General features: G+C 36.7%; 2 protein-coding genes across 4 annotated transcripts in view; both read right to left on the reverse strand.

Moving 5' to 3' along the window:
* DYNC1LI2 (dynein cytoplasmic 1 light intermediate chain 2) overlaps positions 1–1,630 on the reverse strand; it is a 28,141-nt gene extending 26,511 nt beyond the window's left edge. The window contains exons 1-2 of the mRNA XM_075765662.1: positions 1,311–1,630; positions 347–420 (exon numbers count right to left, since the gene is read on the reverse strand). Coding sequence (XP_075621777.1) covers positions 347–420; positions 1,311–1,405 — 169 coding nt within the window. The 5' untranslated portion in view covers positions 1,406–1,630. The remainder of the gene's footprint in view (positions 1–346; positions 421–1,310) is intronic.
* Positions 1,631–2,212: 582 nt separating this feature from the next.
* TERB1 (telomere repeat binding bouquet formation protein 1) lies at positions 2,213–23,425 on the reverse strand. 3 transcript variants are annotated; one of them, XM_075765656.1, is made up of 21 exons: positions 22,981–23,425; positions 20,962–21,014; positions 19,904–20,014; positions 19,587–19,715; positions 18,994–19,125; positions 18,481–18,541; positions 18,269–18,384; positions 18,012–18,134; positions 17,323–17,475; positions 16,065–16,196; positions 14,523–14,648; positions 13,381–13,538; positions 12,250–12,611; positions 10,869–10,975; positions 9,492–9,581; positions 7,979–8,152; positions 7,420–7,500; positions 5,805–5,918; positions 5,308–5,420; positions 4,642–4,759; positions 2,213–3,955 (listed from the first exon to the last, which is right to left on the reverse strand). In XM_075765656.1, the coding sequence occupies exons 1-21, from the start codon at positions 23,064–23,066 to the stop codon at positions 3,885–3,887; spliced, it is 2,610 nt and encodes an 869-aa protein (XP_075621771.1). In that variant the 5' UTR covers positions 23,067–23,425; the 3' UTR covers positions 2,213–3,884. The 3 variants fall into 3 exon arrangements, 2 of the variants coding, with proteins under 2 accessions (XP_075621771.1, XP_075621770.1); XM_075765655.1 differs by having other exon boundaries at positions 3,789–3,955; positions 4,547–4,759; XR_012837594.1 differs by lacking the exons at positions 4,642–4,759; positions 5,308–5,420 and adding an exon at positions 4,547–4,600 and having other exon boundaries at positions 3,937–3,955.
* Between the last annotated feature and the right edge of the window lie 507 nt (positions 23,426–23,932).

Raw genomic sequence — 23,932 nt, forward strand, 5'->3', positions numbered from 1 at the left:
GCCAGTAAGTTTTTACAGGAAAAAAAGACACATTTAGGTAATCCAAAACACGTTTAGGTAATCAGAAGTATCATTGTATGGTTTTGGACCACACTTATTTGTTGTTTTCTTTCAAGTATTCCGGCTAAATCCAACAGCTCATATTTATTTAAATATACGTTGTAAATCTAACACCATAAACCAAAAAGAAAGTAAATTTATCTGCCTTAAGACAGTAATACCGTAGATCATGTTACATAATTTTAACAAACTGATGTGTCAGTTCATTCACATCGTTGTTTTAAACACGCTTTATTTTTACAAAAAAAGCCAAACCACCACCCAAGTGCTTACATTTGCTACTTACCAAAAACAAGAATATTCTTGCCCGATGGCAATTTAGATCTTGATCGGGTAGAAACTTCACTCAGTATTGAGGACCTAGAAAAACAGCATCACTCTTGTTAGACTGGCACGCACACATGCGCGCACACATGCAAACACAACCCACACATTGCCCATTTGACAGCACCGATGAGCTCAGCAGATCTGCACCAACCAATCCAGTTACAGTCATTCTATTTACAAACTAGATATGATGTTACAGTTGAAGACTTAAGTTCATTTTAAAAGACCAAAAGCATGCCGCCTTTTATAATTTCCAAAACACAGGCAATAACATTTTTTAAGTTTTTCCCCTTATAAAAGCTCCCATTACTGTAAAACACTACTTTTCAACTGATGACTAACTCTTCCCACAATCCATTACTGTGTTTCACACGCAGTTTTTCCTGCCACTATTAGTATTTTTAAAAGCGTTACTCAGAGATAAGCGACGGGAAAACAAAAGACCGAGTCTCCTGGAGCCTGTCCCGCAGAACCAAATCTCTCGGGCTCCGCACACCTGCTCTCCCTCATACTCGCAGCGATCCTGGCCTCGTTCATGCGGCTGCGGGGCCCCCCTCACGCACCCCACGAACCCCTTCAAGCCGGGAAGGACAGCATTCCTCACCGGCCCCGGCGCCCCGGCCGCCGGGCGGGACGGCCCCCGCCGCAGGCAGCTGCGTGCCGCCGCGCCGCCTCCCGCCGCTCCTGTCAGCGGGGCCCGAGCGCGGCCCCGCAGCCGGCGCCCACCGCCGCTCCGGCCGAGCGGGGCGCACCCTCCACTCCAGGCCGGCCGAGGCAGGGGCTCACGCCCGCCGCGGCAGGGCTGAGGCGGCTCAGCAGAGCAGGGAGACCCCACCGTGACAGGCGCGGGACTCCCGAGAGCAGACGTGCCGCCGCGGTGCCGCCCCCCGCCTTGACACCACCACCACCACCCCCGCGCTCACCAGAGGTTCTGTCCCTCCTCCTCCTCGCTGGGGAGCTCGGCGCCGCCAGGCCCGTCCGGCCCCAGCAGCTTCTTCTCCACCAGCACCGGCGCCATCTTGCCAACTGCAGCCACAAAGAGTGACCTCACCCGGGCCCGCGGAGGACCCCGCTCCTCCCTCTCCCCGGCCGGCCCGTACGGACGCCCAGCGCCGCCGGCCCCACCGCGGCTCGCCGCCGCCCCGGGCCCCTCGCGGCCGCCCCGCCGCTGCCAGCCGCGGCCGCGCCGCTTTCCGATCAGGCGGCGCTCGGGCAGCCCCGGCAGCGGTCCCCGCCCTGGGCGGTGCCTTCCGTAGCGGGTGGGACCGCCGCCGGCAGCGCCCCCTGCTGTCCCCGCCCGAGGCGCTCACCGTCCGCTGCCCTGGGGCCCTCCCCCGGCAGCTGCTGCGCCACGCCCGGTACTTCCCGTGCAGCCGCGGCCGCCCGGGAGCGCGTCTGGGCTGAGGCCGGTGTGCCGGCATGGCCCCTGCTCCCGCCCTGGCTGCAGCTGCGCGGCCCTAGCGCTCAGGGGTCTGCGTGCCCTGCGGCAGCCGAACGTACTGAGAGGAAATTGCCTGCGAACTTTAATTGCCACCCAAATTCTTACACCCCGCCAGTAATTTTTGTTCTTCTAATAGAGCTACAAAACAAGTTAAAGAAGTTTTGGAAACATGCTTTCCTTCTGATTCGTCCGTTCATCTTCTCAAAGTGCTAAATATGGTAGTGGGTATTAATTATTCTTACATGCAATTATATTTTTATGATGTCTGTTTTGTGTAGATTTCAAAGCCTTTACGCAAGAAAATTAGTAAGATTATCAAGATCATACAGTCAATCAAAAGGAGAGAAAAGAGTAATTGACATGCACAAATTCACACCACAGGTTTCTGCTTGCTTCTAGTCCATGTCTCTTTTGGACCATACAAGAATGTTTCAATGATGTCTTTCTCAGCAACTCGCATTACGAGAGTAGTTGAAGCACCACAAGTTGCTCAGGGAGGTTGTGGGAATTTCATCCTTGAAGATTTTTGCAATTTGACAAGGCACTGAGCAATTTGACTAACCTTAAAATTAGCCCTGCTCTGAGGAGGAGATTAGTTTACGGACTCCAGAGGTCCTTTCCAACCTAAATTGTACCTAAGATTAGGTAAATTGTCAGTACTGCGATATTCTGATGTCAAGTAAAGATTTATGCCTTATAAATTTTCTCCACTTGAAATATATTTAGGCCAGAATAATATGGATTACTAATACACATTCAGTCAACAGGTGAAGTAGCAGCTTGTCCAGACCAACTTTTGAGTCCTTGCAAAAATATTTTGTAAGGTATCAGAGCAACATGTCCCCGTTGCGCGTACCGCCCCTCAGCAGCCCTGTTGACTCATATTCTGCAAATACATATACCAACATTTAACTACGCTGCTTTGAATAGCTCCATTCAAAGACATCTTTTATAGATCCTTAAATATTATAATAATATAAAAATAAAATTGCAACAGGCGAAAATATTAGAAGACCTATTTATTATATCATTGGCATCATCTTCACTGCAAGCGCTCAGTTTTTGGTTATCTTGCCTGTTTTTAAGCATTTAAGCTACATGGTAGTGAAAACATAGTGATAATAAGATAACTAAACTTTTTCCATAATAAATTAACTATCAATTAATTATTCCTTTATCAGAATAGATAAAAAGTACAAATGAAATACTGAGGTTATCACTGAAAAAACAAGTCACTAAGGCTTTCACTAAAGCTTTCTATAAAAATTGTATAATTAGCAGAAATGGTGGTTCTGCTCGTTCACTTGAATAATACACCAAAAAATGTCCAACTGTAAACAGAAGCCAAATTTTATCAGTACCTGCACTCAACTTTGTTCAATGCTGAAGTATTTTATGTAGGTCCAGGACTGTTTTCCCAGTCATTGATATCAGGCAAGAAATACTTAGCGTGTGGTTCAGCTGCAATCTTCTACCCAGAAGTTCTGACATTTCCACAAGCTTTCTATTTCAATTTACTTACTGTACCAAGATAAGATTCATCTACTACATGCAGCAGTGTTTAACCATACATTCGGTGTTTTCTGCCATAGATATATTTTTCTGCACATACAGCACGCTAAACACACGACAAACTATTTTATCTGCCTTAAACATTTCACTGATTGAGAGGAAACATTCAGACACAACAACATTAACACTTACCAGTTTCTGACATAAAAGATTAATTCTAGCAATATAGCCTTTTCTTACAAATGATATAAAGCAAACTATAAAAACATTCAAACAAAAAGCCAAATCAAATGTTACATAAATCAAATGTTCAAGAAGGTTAACTTAAGTTTAGAAAAAAACCCATAAATTTTACTGATAAAGATTGTTAGCTATGTTAGCATTGTTTAGAAAAAACTTATCAAATTACACGTAATTTAAATTTACAAAGCATAACAACTCTGTCACTGAATGTTATCACTGAAAAACATGAGTCCAAGCCAATCTGGATTCTCTAAGGGCTCGTATTGTTGTGACAATACCTCATTGTTAAAAATGCTGTTCTTCAACATTCTGCAACAAAATCCAAAATACTCTTGAAAGATGTTATTGATGACCTTTGTTTTTTTCTTGCCTCTATGAAACGGAGATAAAAGAGAAAATATCAAGACAAATGTTGACACAAAACACTGCACAGTTTTAGAAAACATTTCAGTACAAAAACACTTGCCACTAAACACTCCCACAGGTATCCAAAGCACAGCAGAAATGCCATCTACCCCATCCATAGAGAGCATCTCTGTGTAAGGGGCGTACACGTTAAACACAGCGAAAGCTGCCAGAGATTTTCACAAACCATCATCAGAAAAGAGCCTGAACAGAGAAAATACCAACTTCCTAATAAATATAGGGATTGATTTAGAGTCCTTAACTGAAATTTTTAGCCTCTCTGTATCCTGGCAGGTGGCATTGGAAGGTTTAAAGGCTCTCTAATATTTTCCCAGTTTAGTTTCTCTCTCTGCACACAAGCCCTGATTGAATTACATCAGAGACCATTCTAATGCTTAGCACACATTAGCTAAAATGTGACACAAAGCACAATCCTGTGGGTTGCAAATTCTGATAGCCCGGGGTTTTTTTATTTTATTTTGCAAGCCGGTTCAGGGGCAAAAGCTGAAAACTGAGCTGACAGCATATGTGATTAATAGAAAATTAAATTATAATTACTTGCAACTGTAACCTGTAGTATTTCTTGGAAAGATCAACACTTGTGCGTCCTTTCTGAAATGGATAAGACCACAGAATTAAATTCCAGTGATTACCCATTTTTTTTACTCCATTCAAAAGATAGTTAATTTCTTCAGTCGTGAAATCATTTCGGGTTCTTCTTCCCTTGTTTAAAGTTCTTGTGTTCATGTCCAGGGAATGTATTTCATTGTTCTGCAAATATTTATTTTGGTGTAATTAAAAATTATGTAAATTTACATACTATTTCACATTTGGAAGTAACGCATTATTACTGACAACACAATGTTAAGTACTTCTAAAGAAATTATTTCTTTGTCAAGATAACAATGGTTCTTCAAGATTTCTTCACTTTCGCACACTTACTGAAATACAGTATTTTTTCCATGACCTTTACCTTCATTTCTGTCATGCCTACATAGTTCATAGCTTTAGTATGTTTATTGTTTTAGGAATTCCTTTCTGTTATTTCTATAGTATGCAAATTTTCGTTAGTGCAGGAAAAAGCGTACCTCCATATCCATTATTCAGAAAGGACTGTCAGTTGAAAAATGCTTAACTCATTTCTGGGATAAATTAGTATGTCTGTAGTAGAATCAACAGAGGAATAGCTTTTTAATAAGGTTCACTTTGCTATTGGCCTCCTGTTAAAGGTGACTTAAAAAGAAATTATGCAATTCATAATGATTTTATTCAGACATTTATAAATATGTGAGTGTATGATTAGGCTTTGTATAACTAACCTCATCTTTGTCACGTGAATATATGCAATTTTCTTTTAAGCACTGACATTCCTGGTTGCACATTTCTTCCACTTTTTGTCTCTTCAAGTTAGCATTTTGGGTTTTTTTGAAAGCTATGAAAATATGAACAAGGCCACATCTTAATTACTTTAAACTAAGTGAAATCTACTGTAAAACTGAATATAGTGTTGGCAAAGGAACATTTCTTCTAATGAACTTGAATATGTAAATGTTGCTTTATTAGTAATATCTCATTTTCATTAGATCTTTTTCTCATCATTGATATCAACATATGATCATTATTTATGCATTGGAAGCAACTAGCAAATAATAGGAATTAAGTCAAACATCAGTAACATTATGATTGAAGGTACAAGAACGTATCTTTAAATCCTTAGCCATTTGTCTCCAAAAGCAAGCACAGGTGCTTTTCTCAATGCAAAAACCTGATCTTTAAAGTATGCTTATTACATAATTAATTTTCTGGTAATACTCACACTTTTCATATGTAGGTATCAAGTTATAGTCATCAGTCAACCTAGTATTTTTACTATGTTCATCTCTATTTGAAGTATTAGATTTGGTTTTTCTAAATGGAGTCAAAAGAATACCTTAAAAAAACCCAAACAATAAAACATTATGCATCTTTCTTTAAAAAAAAAACCAAACACCAAACAAACAAAAAAAACCCCACAGGTAATGTTTTAGGAGTTAAAATTTAAGAGAGAACCATCTTTTAAGCCATACTACTATCTGGTCTTGGAAGAAAGACTAGAAAATTCAGTTTACTTCAGAAAATGTTTACTTGCTAAAAGGTAATATATTAGTGTAATGGGCTCTTGAGATGAGATAAAGTTTGTGGGTTTTGTTTCGGTTTTTTTGTTTTATTTTAAAAGACCTCTACGGCTATCATAGCCAAATTAATTAATTTCTGAATCTGAAGGGTGAAAAAATGTAAAAAAATAATAATAATAAAATCAATCTACTAGCTTTTACTAGAAATTAATAAAGTAATGATGTAAACAAGTTTTTTGGAAATAGGAGACTGAAAATAAATTCCAGATAGGTGGGCTGATTTTTCAAAAGTCAATGTTTTTTAAAGTAATATTAATGGTTTAGAAGTTAAGTACTGATGTAGAGAGCTGCTTCAGCCTACTTTAAAATTTCTGGTCATCATTCATAAGAAACAGTATTGGTTACTAGTTGATGAATGTAGTAATGTATGACTGTAGGTGGAGCTCCACGGGGTGTACCCACAAACACCACATTCTGAAGAAAATTCCTTGTGAATTATGTAAAAATATATATTTGCAGAGTAAGGAAAAAAATTAACTTTTTGCTATATTACAGAATAAAATACTGTAGAAGATATGTACTCTGCTATTTACAAACCGACAGGTGTTCTGTATTATAAATAATACCAGCTTTTATGGGCAACTGATGGTTCTGTAAACATAGAGTTCCTAAACTGCACTGCAGAAACTGATGTAACTTATATTCACTTTTCCATCTCTACCTTGTTAATAACATCTTATTCAACACCTCATAGTACAGGACAGGTAAATAGATCTCCTGTACTTAATTTTCTGATAGGTTGTTCTCAGTTACTTGCTCTAGTATTGTTGTATACATTAAGGTTTACCCCTTTAGCTCTTTAGCACACAGAGACCCAAGACCTTAGCAGAGCTCCAAGCAGGAACACAAACAAGTATAAACAAGGATAACATCGCTATAACTATATGATAGAGTGATGCTGAGTCCAGGAACAGGCAACTGTACTGTGTTCTGATCCTGACTATACCTCTCCATTTTAAATAATTAGTGCCACAAAACTGAAAAATAGCAGATGGCATGGCAGTAACCCTGACAGGATTCAAAGCAGTATCTACAAAGCAAGTGCCAGATAACTTCATTGTGAACTAATGTGCCTAACCCAATTTCATGATTATAGAATATGCATATTCTAGCCTATTAATGTACAGATGTTTCACAGAATCCACAGGAAAAAAAAACAACAGAGTTACCATGGAAAGCTGTGGATAGGGAAAGCCCTGCAAAAGAATTACTTAGACAGTAAGGCCTTTTGCGTTAATTTCCAAACCAATACCTTACTTTGGAAACTATCCTTTTTGCTCCTAAAAGTTGATGTTTCTGTATGCAGTCTGTCTTTCTTCACTGGGGTCAGCAGTATTTCTGCAAAATATAAGATGGACACCAGTACAAATGCCAGTTATTACTAATTGTTTATATTTCAAAATGCCTCTCTTAAACCAGAAAAATACAGGATGCGCTTTTAATTCATTAAGAATTGTAAGCCTTTTACATCCATAAGTATGTAACACTAGAATGAAATGACCTTGTTATGGTGTCATACATCCATTCACATTTATTTCAACTTCATGTATTCCCATCTATTAGTACTTGACTAACTGGCAAACAGAACAGAGTCTCATCAAAGCTTATAATGGGGATATATCACTACTGCCAAGAAATACACAAGATCCTAAAACACAAGTGGCTAGCTCTGATCTGACAGTACAAATCATTGGTAAATCAAATTAAATGAGTTTACAAGAGCAGGACAATCAGAATCAGACCAAAAGTTCAGAATTTTAAATACAATTTAAACCAATAAGTTACAACTACAAAAAAATTTAAAAATCATAATTACTCTCATGAGGAGTTGCATATCTACTGTTGTTACAAACAGCCAATTTGCGAAGTTCCTTTTTATATCTTTCTTCAGCTTCCAGAATGACTTTGTGACTCTCACACTGGTATGGACAACTTTGCAACACCTTGATAAAGGTTTTACTATTGAAGGACAGTCCTCCTGCTGTACAGCCTGGAAAAAAAAAAAACAAACCCCAGTATATTGTAGAAACAGCAAGCACGAATGCTATAGACACTCTCATGAACTCAAGTGTGTTATTTTGCTCCCTACGATCTACAGTTTGACCTCCAGTTTTCCATATACACATCTCAAAAAAGGTTACACTTTTATGTATCATCTTGAATATACTTACTTCTTGTTTCGTACTTGCTCTCTAAAAAATAAAAAAAAATAAAAACCGAAACAGAAAAAAACCAAAAAGTGTTTTCAACTTGACCTGTGGGACCAAGTTATACTGCACTTCAAGTACTACAAGCACTCCAGAAGTACTAAATGAGGCACGGATCCTCTACAGAAGTAAAAATATTAGTGGGATGGCAAGAAAAGGGCCTCAGTTTCTTTTGCACATTTATCCAGGAGCCAAAATACAAAATACGTTTTTTGCTATGCTTTGACACTTTCTCTATAACAGTTATCTGTATTAACCTGAATAAATGATACGTCTAGCTTTGGCATTAATTTCCTCACAGGAAGCCTTCCTGTTCGTTTTTGAGGACATTCCTAGGGTAATTTATGGTTTAGTTATTCTTGGATGTTCTCACAGTTCATTACATCAGCTGAAGTTCTGCACTGTGAGGAACTACAAGGGCACTGGTACATATCTGCAATATTCTAGCCTAAGATAAAGCAGTGCTAAAACTCAGGTTGAATTTAGTTTGACAACTTGGGTTCATATGCCTAAATGATGATCAAAGGTGGGTTATGGGCTGTTTTGGGAGTTTGGGGGCTGGGGCGGGTGTTGTTTGTTTAATAAAGAGACACAGGCTTGATTACAAAATCCACATACAAATCCTGAGTACCAGCAGCATTCTTATAAACTACTGATAAACCATGTTTAGAAAGTAGATGGGGTAACTGAGGGCTGCAATTATGGATTACCATAAAACTGACTGCCTGCACTTACAGCAGTAAGGCAGAGAAAACAGAAGGGCTGCAGAATACTTCGAAGGCTTAGCAGGGCAGGGCTGCATGTTTTTCCTCCCTCTTTCCAATCAGAGAAAGGAGGAAAACACCCACTCTTAAGTAGTGTGTCATCTTTTAAGCTGTTGTATGTTCTGTCAGTAAACCCATATTAATAAAAGATACATAGACCAAAACTGGAATATGTAAGCTTTATTTTAATATTTATGTTTTATTTTGGGGGCAGAAAAGGAAGCAGTTAAGAATTATGTAACAGGTAATCCAAATGATGTGTTAAAATTCCTGTAATGTCAGTTTACTTACTGCATTGTTGACTCTTTAAGGCTTCATTTTATGCACTCAGGAAAGAAAGACGTAAGATAATATTTACCTAAACACCTTAAATGTGCCATTTTATGGGATGCAGATGTAGTTGAAGTACTTTTTTCTTTGGTTATCTCTGAGTAGAGTGAATGTTGATCTACATTAGAAAGAGAAAAAAAGACTAAGAAAATGCAACCTATCTTTTGCCATCGTAATCATCCATCAGCATACCTATATCCAACTGTATCTTCTATTTGTAGATTATTAAAGTTTAAGTCACATAACAGCAGAAAATCCAAATTAAATTCCTGAAGTTAAATGGATCACATTTACATTTTTGTAAATCCAGAATAATTACATTTAATTCAGTGCTTTTTCATCACTCTCCCAAAGCACATTACTTCAACTTGAACACAGCAAAATAACCCTGTAAACTTACATTGCTTAACTAAGCTCCATAAACTTTATTTCTATTCGGAATCAGAAGCTGAAAAATGTGATGTACTGGAATAATACTTAGTCTCCATTTAAATAGGTATAACCTGGAGATCAGCTTGGTCACCTGTAAAGCTACTATTCTGGCAAATACTAGTCTAATGAATAATTAGGAGTTTTATAAATTAACAGGAAACTAAATTATGAATAAAGATTTGATTGAACAGATCCCAATTCTGAAATAAATATATCATACCAAGAAGATCAATGCAAATCTGAAGAACATTTATCTTGAACACATGTTCAACATGTTGGAATAGCTTCAGGCAGAAGTCACTCTCATAGGTAGGTTTTATCCCCAGTCTTACAAGTACAAAACCAGCATCCTTACGCATTTTCTATTAATAGCTTTCATTGTTCAGTATAGATTGCGTTCAGACTAAACTTAAAATATTTTATCTGTGATACATTTATTTGAATAGTTAAAATCAATTAAAAAAAGAAAGCTAAAATATGTAGTATAAGAAAAGTAGAATAAATATTCTTCTGGTAAAATTCTATACAATATAAAATTCCAAAACTATGCAAACAATTAAAGGATATTATACATAATGTAGTCTGTCATCTAATGATATATAACTTCTGATAAAAAAGTAGCATAAAAGTATACAAAACTAATTAAAATCTCACTAAGAACAAAATTATCTAAAAAAGAAATATGTTTAGCTATTTGTACCTGATGTGCATATCTGTTTCATATTTTTAACAATCTCTGCTGGTTGTTTAAAAAAGCGTTCACTGGGAAGATCAAAATGTGAACAAATTAAAAAAATAAAATCAAACTTCACCACATACGTTTATTTGTAAATTAATACACACATTACAAAGGCAAAACAAAAACCACATTAAATGTATAGAAGATAAAATTCTAAAATAATTATTCTAATTATGCCAAATTACTGGGCTTCTGATATGCAGCATATGATCATTGTGTTAGAAATCTGTTTACCAGAGATCTGCAATGAACATCCCTTGCAGCGCTGTTCAGCATGTCTGGTCCAGCATTTGGAATGCAGTGCTTTCAAAGGATGCTGGTTTCCAGAGTCATTTGCAGTTCTGGTTCACATAAAGATTACTTAGTGCACATGAAACAAAGACTTCAAAATACTGTAGCCTTCACCAGATGTTGCAATTGCTCTAAAAGGTAATTGATTTTCTTCTTTTCTTACACTGATTAACTTTTATGCAACCAACATGCTCCTATGACATGATGATCATGCATTTTCTGAGTCATTGACTACCTTCAAATGCTGCAGGAGCAAGGAGCCTAATCTATGGTTATGCTTGGGTAACTCCTCTTTTCACACAAATACATATGCAAGCACAGAGCGCTTTTTTTTTTTTTTAATTGATTTCTTAATAGTTTTGTGCTTCAAAGGTCAGAACAACAAATAAAGAAGCTGTGTGAAATTATGCTAATCAGTAGTAAAGCAAAATTTACTTGAATGTACCATGGAAAATATCCTAGGCTCTTGATCATTTCTGTGGAAGATACAATATCATGCATGCAAGGAAACTGCATAGGAGCAGGGGCCAGCCAGCCATAAAAAAGCACAATAAAAATGTGGAACTCAAAAAAAAAAAAGAGAGAGAAAGAAACATAATTTAGTTCACACACTCTCATTTCCTCTCTTGAGGGATATGCCAGATAAAAATTCAAGATAATGGAATCTGTACTTATTCTTGCAAGCTGCCTATAATTAATTTTTTATCAATAGGAAAGATAACCATAAGGAGCAAAAGAAAAAGGAAAATAAGCATTTGTATGAGAGCAATGAGCAAGAGAACAGTGAACAACTAAACGAGGCTGTATCTTCCCAGGTAGGGAAGCAACTGAATATGAGGGGAGAAAAGCAGGTGGGGAAGGTTTTTCCCTAGTTGGTAGGCACCCTAATTTTTTGCAGAGCAGTTCTGTAACTGCTGTTTTCCTAGTAACCGCATATTACAGAAGTCTTTGTGGTTTCGTCTAAACCACTGGGTCGAATCTTGATCTACTGAATCAGTGAGATTTTTGAGGCAAAAACTATGGATGCTTTTTCATCGCTATGTTGAAGGCATTAGAACATGGTCTGTAACAGGTTCTCTATACAATCCCTCAGAAGCCTACCATTCAGAGAAGAAGATCAGAAACTTTTATTACTACATCTATAATCTTTGACCTGTGATGTCAAAAACATTTCCACAGAATATTCACTAGTGAGCCACCAAAAGGCTATTTCTTTTCACTAGGAGAAAAAAACGATAGTAACAGATATTTTAAAAGGCTGACATTCTATTTGGAAATTACTAAAGAAAAGCAACAGTATTTTGCTTAGGTGTAAGATACTTACCTTACTTGAAGAATAGACTGATTTTTTACACAAGCAGTTTTTTCATTTATACTGTGACTTTGAAGTACACTGTCTGCTTGCAGTTTGTTAACTGAACATGGAATATTACTCTGTTCGCTTTGTCTAGTAGAAGCATTTACTGGATCCATAGTGTTCGCTATTTCATTTTTCAGTGGAAAAGAATTTACAGATTGAGCAAGAACCTGATCATCCAACTTAGAGGTCAACTGTGGACAATGTACTACTTTAGGTGTTCTTTCTATATAAGTGTTTGGATCAGCAGGATTCACTTCGTAGTATTTTGATGCTTCAATATTGGCTTCTGAAGATCTGTCTACAAATACTCTTCCTTGCACTCTTTCCTGTATTGAAAAATACTGGTTAGCAACTATATGAGCTCTATAAAAATATTAAATAAATCTAGTAACAAGATTAACTAGGATAGACCAGTCTAACTCTAAAGGTAAAGCAAATTCCAGAGAAGCTTCAAAAACCCCTGAGTTGAGAGCCAAGAGAGCAATGCTGCTGAAGGTGTTGAAGGGGTAGTTATTAAGTGATAGTTCCAAGCTGAAGCAATGGATTTGCTACTAATACAAGGCACTTCTGGAAATGAAAAGATTTAATTAACTTAGATCCAGCTAAACAAAAACTTGCTATTCCACACCCAGAGGTACCAAGTAGTTATGCAGCACAAGGAAAATATGAAACAACTTGATTTCAGTTTATGTTCACATTTCTCCATTATCATCTATCGCATGATAACTGAACAATCATGGGCATTTCATGTGAGCAAATATTAAAATTATAGGTTCAAACTAAAATTTAAAATTAAAATTACAATTAAAAATAAATCCAACTCTTGTTTCTCCAACTTAATTGATCTAAATTTTATAGAAAATCTGGTTTTCTAATAAACCAAAATTCTTCATAGTAATACAGATGCCTGTATTCTCTGATTGCCCTGCATAGTTCTAATTTTGTAAAAGTTACAGGTTGTAGTTTCACACACGTCCACTGTTTTCCTTACTTTTATAGTTCACACTAAAATTATCATAAGGATTTACTTCCTATTTCTCCCTAAACTCTGGAAAGATTTGCTTAGTTTTACCCTACTTTTGTAAATAGGCCAACCTCATCATGTTCTTTTTCAATCAAGTTTATTCTGTGTAAAATTTCTTTTGCTTTCTTCCAGTAGTCTTGTAGATTTCTTTTTCTGACTTCCACATCCAACTCTTCTGCATTGTTCATGTTTAATGAAGTATCATTTATTTTCAGGGACAATTGTTCAGCTTTGTAAAATATAAAACAATATTAATATTCCAAATTTTATCACTGAACACCTTAATAAGTATTTATTATATTTTAGTACGTTGAGGGACAGCCTGAATAATTTAATGCAAAATATAACCTCTTAGTAGCAGTTGTATATAACTGTTAATTTAAATTTACACATAAATGTTAATACACTTCAAATGTAAACTGCAGTTACAAGAGGTAAGCTTGCATTTATAGTTACTATAAGCTGTTTACACAATGATGCTGTGCTCTAAAAAATTACTTTTATCATGGACTTAGTCCTAACTCTATAGGTCCTTTACCAGTATGGGTCTCTGTTTTATTTAAAAAACAACTCCATATTAATGGACACTGAAAATCACCACACCCCCTCAATCTTAAACAAAACTCTCATGTTATGTTTTCAGTACAAAATGTAGACATGTGCTTTTTACCAACTATCAATTGCATAATATCTTACACGCTCTAGAGATTAAAGGACATGGTGTCTTTCTGTTTCATTGGTAGTAGTATACACTTGATTAAAAAACACTTAAACAGGATATTTTAAAAATAAAAATCAAGATATTTTAATATTGCAAAATAATTGTAGTCATGGTGATTTCAGGCTTGATTATCTACTGGTTTTGTCTCTGTGGTACATACCCAGGACTAGAGAACCAATTGTGTGTTAAAAGACAATGTTAGTATTTTGTACATAATTCATAGATGGGAAAGTTTTTAAGAACTGGGCCTACATATATAGGTTTCACAAATGCGTTACTGCAGCATCATTGGAATTTTTACTTCTCTTTTTTTCTGCCTAAATGCCATAGTCAGTCCATGGTGGGAAATATGCAACTTTTCTGCAGAAAACAAAACTCTCTTGGAGTACACAGAATTACAAAGCTGCTACAGTTAAAAGAATTTAGAACGTCAACAGAACTTAAAGAGTGAAATAATCTCTGTAATTTTTAAAGCAGTAACAGTAAGCTCACTCATTTGTTTGCAGTTTTGCAGCACAAAAGTAGCAGCTTTGTTTAGTTCCTCATCCTGAGACTCGGTTAATACTTGAATCATAAGTGGAAGACCATTGTTCTGGAGCAGTTCACACTGGTTTTCTTCTAAAACAGGATGTTGTAAAGGAAAATAGATTGGTTTCATCCTTAAACACACTTAATCTTACATTAATTTTAAAAACTAATACTAGTAACTTTCAGGGAAATTCTGAAAAAGAGATTTTCACTATGGATCCAAGGATGCTGTAATGACCTGCTACCCAGGTTGCAGCAGAAGCGCTCTAGACCATAGCTCAAAGTTCTTGTAAGAAAACTGAAGGAGGACTGAGACAAATTATATGACGGAGATCCAAACTCATATAATTGACACCTAAAACACTTTAATTATGCCTTCTGTATTTCTTTTCCTCTGGTATATACTCCTAAAGTATATATGCTACATTTATGTAAGCCTTGAGATGCAGAAATATCAAAAGCTTAAAGTTTATAACTAGCAAAACTCTAACAAAATTAGTAGTTTAATCCTGGTGTAGTTAATCTGTGCCTCCTCATTAACTATATAATTAGCTAAATTTCTTAATTGTGATCTCATCTGCAGTATGTATTTATAAAACTGACAACTTTCTAAAAATAGTTCTTTGTTGTCTAAACTTGATAAAACAAAGGAATCAACAGAAGATGAAATATGATTATTTTTGTCAGTGATGACATTTTAAGATAAACTTTTATTCTGTTGGTTTAATCATATTTCTATTTGAAAGACATTTTCCATTAAGCTTTGTTTCAATTAATTCTTCATGATAAAGTATCTTTTAAAATATCAGATTTATGACCTACTGAGCTAATTATTGAACTTGTTATTGACATTTAGAGTATGATAATCAATCAGGATTTTTGAACATAATCCCTTTTCTTTGCTGTTCTGAACATACATGAGAAAAAACAGTAGTATAAATAAACAATGATCAGTATCTCACTATGTCCCATTCTGTTTGCTTGTACTACCATAAAATACCAACTTAAGTGTTATATTTTCACCAGATATGCTTGGGAAAGCCCGGAGGAACCTGGCAAAAACGTTTCAGGGTTACCTAGTGCTTATGTTACTTCAAAAACAATACTGTTATATAGCTTTCTAAAAAATTAATAGCTATGTAAACAGTGGACAGAAGCTGTATATATCAAGGACCATTAAAATAGAGCTCAAAAAGACTTATTTGGTATGTATATATTGTAGTAGTTTTCACATCTGGATGAATTTTACCCTGTGATACCTAAGCCCAGCTCTGAATTCTTGCATAACAGTATCTTTAAGAGCTTAGAAAAAGTAGACTATCTGTTAACAGGTTTTAAAATTTAAAGATGGAACATTATAGAAAACATTTTTTCTGAATATTACTATTACATTATTTAATGGAACTTTCCCTCGTGTTCCAGTCTTGATGAAATGACACCATTGAAGTAGTTAGTGTATGAGAATATAGAAGAAACTGACAGAAAGAAAAAAGAAAAAAATCTTACCACAAACTTCGGTACAGTGTCCAATTGTTAGAATAATACTAATTTTTTCTCCTGTATCCAGAGTGTCATTGGACAGCAGCTTCAGTAGCTCTGACACAGTGTGATACTTTGTCAAGACAACACCCATGGCAGCTATTATGTTAAAAATAATTTGAAGAAAAATAAACTAGATGGATGATGCCTATATACTTACTAAGCATAAAACACTGTTTTTGAAGGGAACTCTACAGACCTCTAAAAGCCTTAGGTATGCACAGTCCTTCTCTTCTCTGTCTTTCATTCTAACACTTAAAATTACCACATCCCTCCTGGCACAGTAATTCTGCCTGTGCTACTCCCCATATCCAGCTCTGCCCTTTCTCCCAGATTGTGCTGCATAGAGATATGGTAGGAGATCTGATAATCAAGGGCTTTGCAACGTGCAAGTTTGGTAGAGCTCTTCTGACTTTCTCCACATCCTTTATCGTTCCAGAATAGAGCAAGAAAGTGTAGAATAAGGTTTGACACATAGACTATCTGCCACAAAAAGAGCCAGGAATGTTGCTGGTAGAGGCCAACGACTTCCTGAAACTAGGAACACCACTGCTAGTACATACGTGCTGAAACCTAATCCTGTCATGTACCAACTTCTTTGAAACTAGGCTCAAAACTAGTGCAGGTATATGCTTTTAAACTTTTTTGAACTTCTGTTAGCAAGCATTTATGGCAGAAGTGTCAAATATAATAATCACAGCCAACAGCACAGATTCATCAGGCTCATAGGTTTCTCAAAATGTTCTGATGGAATACACAAAGACCTCATTTAGGATAGCGCTATCCAGACAGTAAATCAGAGTAAAGATGTGTTATGCAGACATACCACATTTGTTCAGCTCCACACCTGAGTTACTAAAGCTTCCTAACACTTACAAAGCTTATTAGCTGAGGCACAGGCCTACAGAAACACAGCTCTGACTCCAGGATCCAAGATGACTGCCACGCCCAGTTCTCAGATTTACTTACACAAAACTAGCCGTAGTATTTTTACGTTTCATTTTAGTTTGAATTTCATTACGTTTGTTTAAGCAATGATAGGAAAGTAACCCACCTCAGATAAGCTGAGGTTTGAATTTTTAAAAATCTGCAGTATCAACTGGGATGTATATAACTTAATTGCCTTTTAGCATCCATTCATATCACTTTGCCACCAAAACTAGACTTTAAAAATTGCATTTAAAAATTACTATATGTAAAAAATGGTAGCAGTCTTTTCACTCACAGTCATTAGCAATGCAGGCATCCAGAGTCTTTGTTACTACTACTGCAAGTTTTGTGCTTGAATGACTCATACAGGAATCATGCATCAGCTTGATGAGAACTTTAGCTAACGTATCCAATCCTCCAACAGAAACAAAATATTTCTGCACATATGCTTAGTGAAAAAAAGAAAAAAAAAGTGTCTTAAATAATACAAGTTGCAAATTGTGTTAGCATTTTATCAGTTGGGCTCATCACAATTTTTCTGTGTATGTATTAATCATTACATTACCACCCATACAACAGAACTGAAGTTGGATATATATTAATCTCGAAAAATGTAGTAATTGTCTTATAAAATAGTTACAGGAAACATACAGCCCTAATACATGCAAACAAACAGCAAACATTATGGCCAAGTTCTACCTAAGACATTGTTTTCAGAGATGTAATAATGACTTGTATTTGTAAAATACTTTTAATCAAAACAGCTTCCAAATAGTTCTTACTGACCTTACTAAATATAGCCAGTTTGTGCCCTTAAGCACAAGGCAGCGTAAGTAAAGATGGTAGAATACAGTTTTCAGAGTAAAAGTTGGAAGTACAGCAAATGAATTTGTAGAGATTAGCAAAAAGAAAACAAACACTTAACTATCAAATTAAACTTACTTTTACAAAAGAAAAATTATTTAAAGCTTGAGGTGCACTTACAGTTATTTGCAACTGTGAGACCAACAAATGAACAAATAGGACGAACTATCTCAGGCTCTGTGCAACTTTCAAGCCACTGTTTGGCATATGGAAAAACTGAACAGCAAATGTTTTGATTATCTTCTGGAAAAGTGAAAACAAATAAGCCCAAATCAAAATGCAATATGAAATTTCAGTTGAACAGTAAAAAAGAAAACAAACTGTTGTCACTTTAGAGAAATACTTCAAACCTTTTTCACAATGTTAACAACACTTACCATTCTGAGGATTGTTAACACAGGCACAGAGAGTACTGCAGACTGAAGACCACAGCTGATAGCACTGATTAGTATTTTCATCTGACAGATTCATCACAGATGTGGAAAGAGTTGTTCTGTTAAGAACAATGCAAACACGTCCCAAATAGTCAAGTAAACGTAACTCCTAAATAGTCTATCATTTTCTGTTTGAACTGCAACTGTTTGTTTACCTGAATAACTGTAGCAGAAGACCAATGCAGCCTGTATCTCTGACATAGGTTTGCCCACTTTCTAAAAAAGAACACATGCAAGACTCTGAAGACACATGCAACTTGAGACAAAATCTTAATGTCAAGTTTAATTTGCATATTTACATTGTATTTCCATTTCCTAAGCATATATCCCACCAAAAAAAACCCCCAAATACCAAATCACACCAACACTTTGGCAAAAATGTTTCATTTCTTTCTCTAATTTTTTTCTATACGTTGTCAGAAACTACTGGTTTGCATTTTTTTTTTAAACTATAATTTCATTTTTAGAACTAAACCACTTTCTGCTATTTAAGGAAACCCCAGTGAACAATGATCTACTTATACATTTCAGGTTCAGTTACATGCAACCATTCATCTTTATAAATTAACTTTACCAAAACATTACTTATCAAGTGTTCCAAATTTCTGTACTGCAGATTGGCAAACAGAAAAAATTGGTGTTATAACACAGAAAAAAAACCAACTTACTATTATTTGAAACCAGTACTAAGATGACATAAACAGACATTCTTTTCAAGTTCACACCAGAATCCTTATTAATTAAAAATAAAATGAGGTCTTCAAACAATGCAGAAGTACACAAAGTTTGTTGACAATAAACTGAAACCAGAAAATAAAAACCATTAAGTCCTAAAGCAAGCCATTCATAATCCTAAATTCTTTTTATAATATAGTAACTAGAGTCTCGGTTGCATCTAACATGTGGTGAGTGAAGACGAATCAGAACTATGAAGTGACTGAGGGCTTCCTCCTGTAGTCAGTTCTACACCAACCAGGACCAAGGCAAACTTTGGAACAATCTGAATCATTTAACACTCGCTACCAAGGCAGAGAAGTAGTACAGCTGTCTAGTATCATAAAGACATGCTGTTTACACAAATCAACAAGGTATTTCTCCAAATGTGGGGATGGACAGTGAAAAGTGGCACCTTTACTGCCCCTCACTTGAGCTGATAATCTTGTAATACAATTTTAACAATAATGGAGACAAAGCGCAAGCAGAAGTAATAACATGGGATCATAATTCATTCAGAAATACAAATAATATTACTTATTATTACCATTACTCTCCATTATAATTCCTAATGCAAATAAAGCCGCTTCCTTTACTATGCAATGAACACTTGACTTTGCAAGATCATTTATAAACATCAAACCACCAATTTCTCGAAAATATTCGCTTGCTTCACCTACAACAGAAAAAAAGAACAAAAGTTAAACTTGTGCTTTTGTTTCTCTGCAAAATGAAAGCCTTCCAAGATTTTATAACATCTCAATTATCCTTTAGAGGTTTTTTTTTTTACAGTGACAACCAGCTTCTTAACATATATTATGAACATAAATGATTGTGTTGTTTCTAAGGAAAAGCACTTCTTACTGTTTTGTTGACAAATTGAATAAATAGTGATCAAAGCCTCTTTCTGAGATACAGGGCAGTCCATCTGGTATTTAAGGCATTCAAGCAGTAAGTTCAGATCTGTTTTCACATCTAAGAGCAAACACAGAAAACTTTGTGAAAATAGTTATCTTTTCTTTATATTAATCTATTTAGTATTACAATAAACCTGTCCAAAAATGTAGTATATGTATTTTAAAGAAAAAAAAAACCACCAGTGAGCAAAAATGGAGCTACGCTACTTCTACCCATCCATAAATAACATACCTAACCTAAAAATATTCTTCTCCATAGTTTGTTATTTGAGTATGATTTCCTTTGCAAAGGTAACAGCCCTCTTTTAACATTCCTGGCCTTTAATTACTAGTAACTGTTGTAAATGCGATGTAAATTACTAAATACTAAACTTGCAATTGCAAGGTGCATTAAGTGTATTTAAGCGAATAATACAGAACCATGAAAATATTCAGAGTGAAAATACAATTGAAAATCTAGAGTGAATAGTGAAAGAATCCAACAAAGCGAGGGTTACTATATGATATTTAGTTACAGAAGACTGACTTACTTACCACAGCAGCTAAAATCTTGAATCAGGTTGTTAGGTTAGTAAGTTAACACCAAGCATTTTCTGGGCACCTACATACAACCCTAGGTAGGTTAACCACTTTGAAAATCTGTTTCTTAGTCTTTTGGGTATAATAAAGAGACTTATTTGATAATTATTTGCAACAGTAACAGCAGATATTGTATATTTTAAATACTTGTAAGGTTTGGGGTTTCTTAGAGAAGTTAAAATACAATAAAAATGTGAGTAAATATTAACCAAAAAAAAAGGACTTTGTGGTGGTATTATTTACTATTTGAAAGTTTGTCATTAGATTTGCAATTTAGCTATCCAATACAGAATCCAACAATTTGGCAAGAAGGAAAAAGACCGTTCCCCCAACAGCTCGCCACACCATGACAGATCTATCACAGTCTACTAAAACTTTGTAAAATTGGTGCAGATAATAAATGACAAACTATATTAGGGATCTTACCACACTGTTTTTTCTGCACCTTTTGATTTTCCATTTTGGTTGTATCCCTTCTTCTTCTACAATGGAAAGGAAAAATTGTTTTCTTTTCTGTTTAGATTTGCAGTGTTCATAATATTGTACACAGTATAAATTAAATATTTTTTCTTAATGTATACTCTTTCAAATTTTCTGGTTTTACACTATCATCTGATACACAGTTTAACATGCTCTTTCATGGCAAAGATTTTATTTGGAAATACAGTATTTTAGAGTAACACTGCATTTATAACTACTGTGTTGCTATGTTTTGTAAGTTAATATTTTGCAGAAATCAGGTGATTCCATGTTACTGTTGTGAGGCACCAAAGACATCCCAGTCATTGAAGATATACCTATCTCTGTGTCATTTATCATAATAAATATGATCTAATTTTCCTTACAATAGGTTGCCAACTTTGTCATCAGCCAACAACTGGAGCTCCAAGTAATGTTACGTAGAGGATCAAGTGTGTCTGACATCTACTGTAAAACACTCAGCCTCCTACTGCTACTCAGTGAGCCACTAACCCGTAACTAGGTGGTTTTATTGGTATTGATCAAAACAAAAGACAATGAGCATGAACTGAGACATTATTTCTTAAACTAGGAATTTATTTTACTTCACCAAAGAAACAATCACATTACATGAATGATGTAAATCAGAAAAACCCACGGCATTGACTTTACTTAAACCTAACATGTCAGCATCTGAGAGTTAGTTGAGCAGCAGTCAGAGTGAAATTCAGGTTTAGAAGCAGAAAGATGGTCCCTTAACCATATCCCAAGTCCCAAACACAAAGAAAGGTTGATGCAAACATCATAGTAACCTATTTCAAGCTCTCAAAAATGAGTTAGCTCCAGGTAGAAATGTTAAATCAGCGACAAATACAGCTTAATAATGGATTAGTTATCCTTCTCAAAGTAGAACAAAGGCTCTAAGAAATACCAGTGTCATCTTAACGAAGACAGCCAGCTCTGCTTTCCATTTAGTGTTACCGATTGTCCCCATTCCTTTGCTGCTTCCATTAGTTCAAATGCTCCATACACATCCTTAGAATAGCATTGGTGAAGCGTGTGTTTTGAGAGGGAAAGTTTAAAAATAATTCATTTTCCTTTATCTTTTCAGTAGTAATACATATGCATTTCATTTTCTTGCAGATCTAACCCTGCCACAACAGCAGAAAGCTTGCAAGTCTTCCTCACCTCTTTTTGCCCTTACTGATACCACCCTGATAGCCTAAGAGAAAACAAAAACTATCTACATATGCCTTAACAAAAGAAAGGCTGTAAAAATGAGCTCACTTTGGAGCTAGTTTCGTATCAGTAAAGTTTAATTAAATACACATTTATACAATTAAAGAGCCTTTAATATAAGAAGCACAAGAGGTTTTTTGAACACTATAGGAAGATATGTCTTGACCTTAACTGGATCTTTTTTCTTTTGTTACATACAGAAGGTACACAAAATAATACTTATAAGCCAGCCTACATTAAAATGCAAATAGCCCAACTCTGTTGTTGCATCACAGGGTGAAGATGAAAAGATAAATAACAGGATTTGCTGCAACAGACTTCTGGCAAATGTTGCCTATAAAAGAAAATAGATTAACTCTTCCCTATCAGTTATGGAAAATAACCCAGTAACATCCCTTCAAGCCTCAAAAACCCCCACTTTATTTAAAGGACAGATGTGCTAATCTGTCTGTTCAGCAGCAATAGAGCACACGGTTTGACCATTCAGGAAGACGGGCACAGGAGGTCAGCGGGGCTCATGCGGAGCCTGATGGGAGCATCCTGTCAGTCAGGGCCTGGGCTGCGCTCACGCAGCCACAGCGGGACAGGGACAGCCAGCGTTGGGGGTACTTCTCCTTTCTAAAACCCACTGGTCAAATCCTGTACATTGGAAGAAGTCTGGAGTGTTAGTGTCCTATTGAAATCAAAATTCACACCAGCAGCTGAGGAAGCATCTGCTAACTTTTGAGAAACACTGTTCAGTGTAACAGACCTTTGAAGTCTTCCAGTACTATCTTAGCATTCATCCCATCTCTCCTCCCTCTCAGATGAGCCATGTATGATTTATGGCTCATTATCAGAGTTTGACTTTGAAGTCTTAACAAGTACTCCAGATCATCCCAAATATAAAAAGGGAAGAACAGATAAAAGGTTTTAAAAGGCCAGCAGTCTAGAGATGAAACACCAAAAGCATTTTCCTGCCATCTTTTGGCGGGGGCGGACTATCAGGAGGACGGAAATAGGGCACGGATTAGCTACCTGTTCATCCGGCAGCGGGAGCGGTTCTGCTCAGCCACGACGGCGACCGCGGTACCGGCCCCTCCCGCAGCCTGAGGCGAGCGAAACACCGCCCTCAGCCGCGCGCCCTTCCCGCCCCGCGGCGGCGCGCGGCCGTTAGCCCCTTGCCCCGCCCGGGACCACCCGCAGCCAGCGCCGCCCGAGGCCCTTGGCCCCTCCCGGCCCAGCGCCGCCCGAGGCCCTTGGCCCCTCCCGGCCCAGCGCCGCCGAAGGCGCCGTGCCCGGGGAAAGCGCTGGGGGTCCGACGCTGCTCAGTTTCCATCCACTGCGTGGTGTAGTTTCCAAAATGCAGTTAGCCATCACTTGGCATTTGCCAAACACCAAGGCTGGAGGGAGGAGAACCTTCCGCTAGGTTAGTACAGTTGAAAGAACCAAGCTTGCAGGCATACAATGAACTGAGGCCCTTGAACTCAATAAAAGGTATAATAGTATTATTATTATTACTGCTTTCCCTAGCTCTTTTCTCAGTTAGATCCTCAGACCATCTCAGTTACATTAGCCTTTTTCAACCTTCTGCCACTCCTCCTTCAATCTGAAGAGCAGCAATTTGAGTATTCAGCTCTGCTGCAAACCAGGTAAACCAGTTAGTAAATTAACTTACTGTAGCAAAGAACAGCTGCTGCTTTTTTCTTTCACAGGTGAG

This window comes from Balearica regulorum, chromosome 13 (genome assembly GCF_011004875.1).
Source record: "Balearica regulorum gibbericeps isolate bBalReg1 chromosome 13, bBalReg1.pri, whole genome shotgun sequence".
NCBI lineage: Eukaryota > Metazoa > Chordata > Aves > Gruiformes > Gruidae > Balearica > Balearica regulorum.

Coding starts and splice junctions, on each gene's coding strand:
- TERB1 (XM_075765655.1), bottom strand. CDS start 23,066: ATGAGCCATAAATCATACATGGCTCATCTGAGAGGGAGGAGAGATGGG. Junction 18,135..18,268: donor TGTTAACAATCCTCAGAATG/GTAAGTGTTGTT, acceptor TCACTTTTCCAG/AAGATAATCAAAACATTTGC. Junction 5,421..5,804: donor GATACCTACATATGAAAAGT/GTGAGTATTACC, acceptor ATATTTTCATAG/CTTTCAAAAAAACCCAAAAT.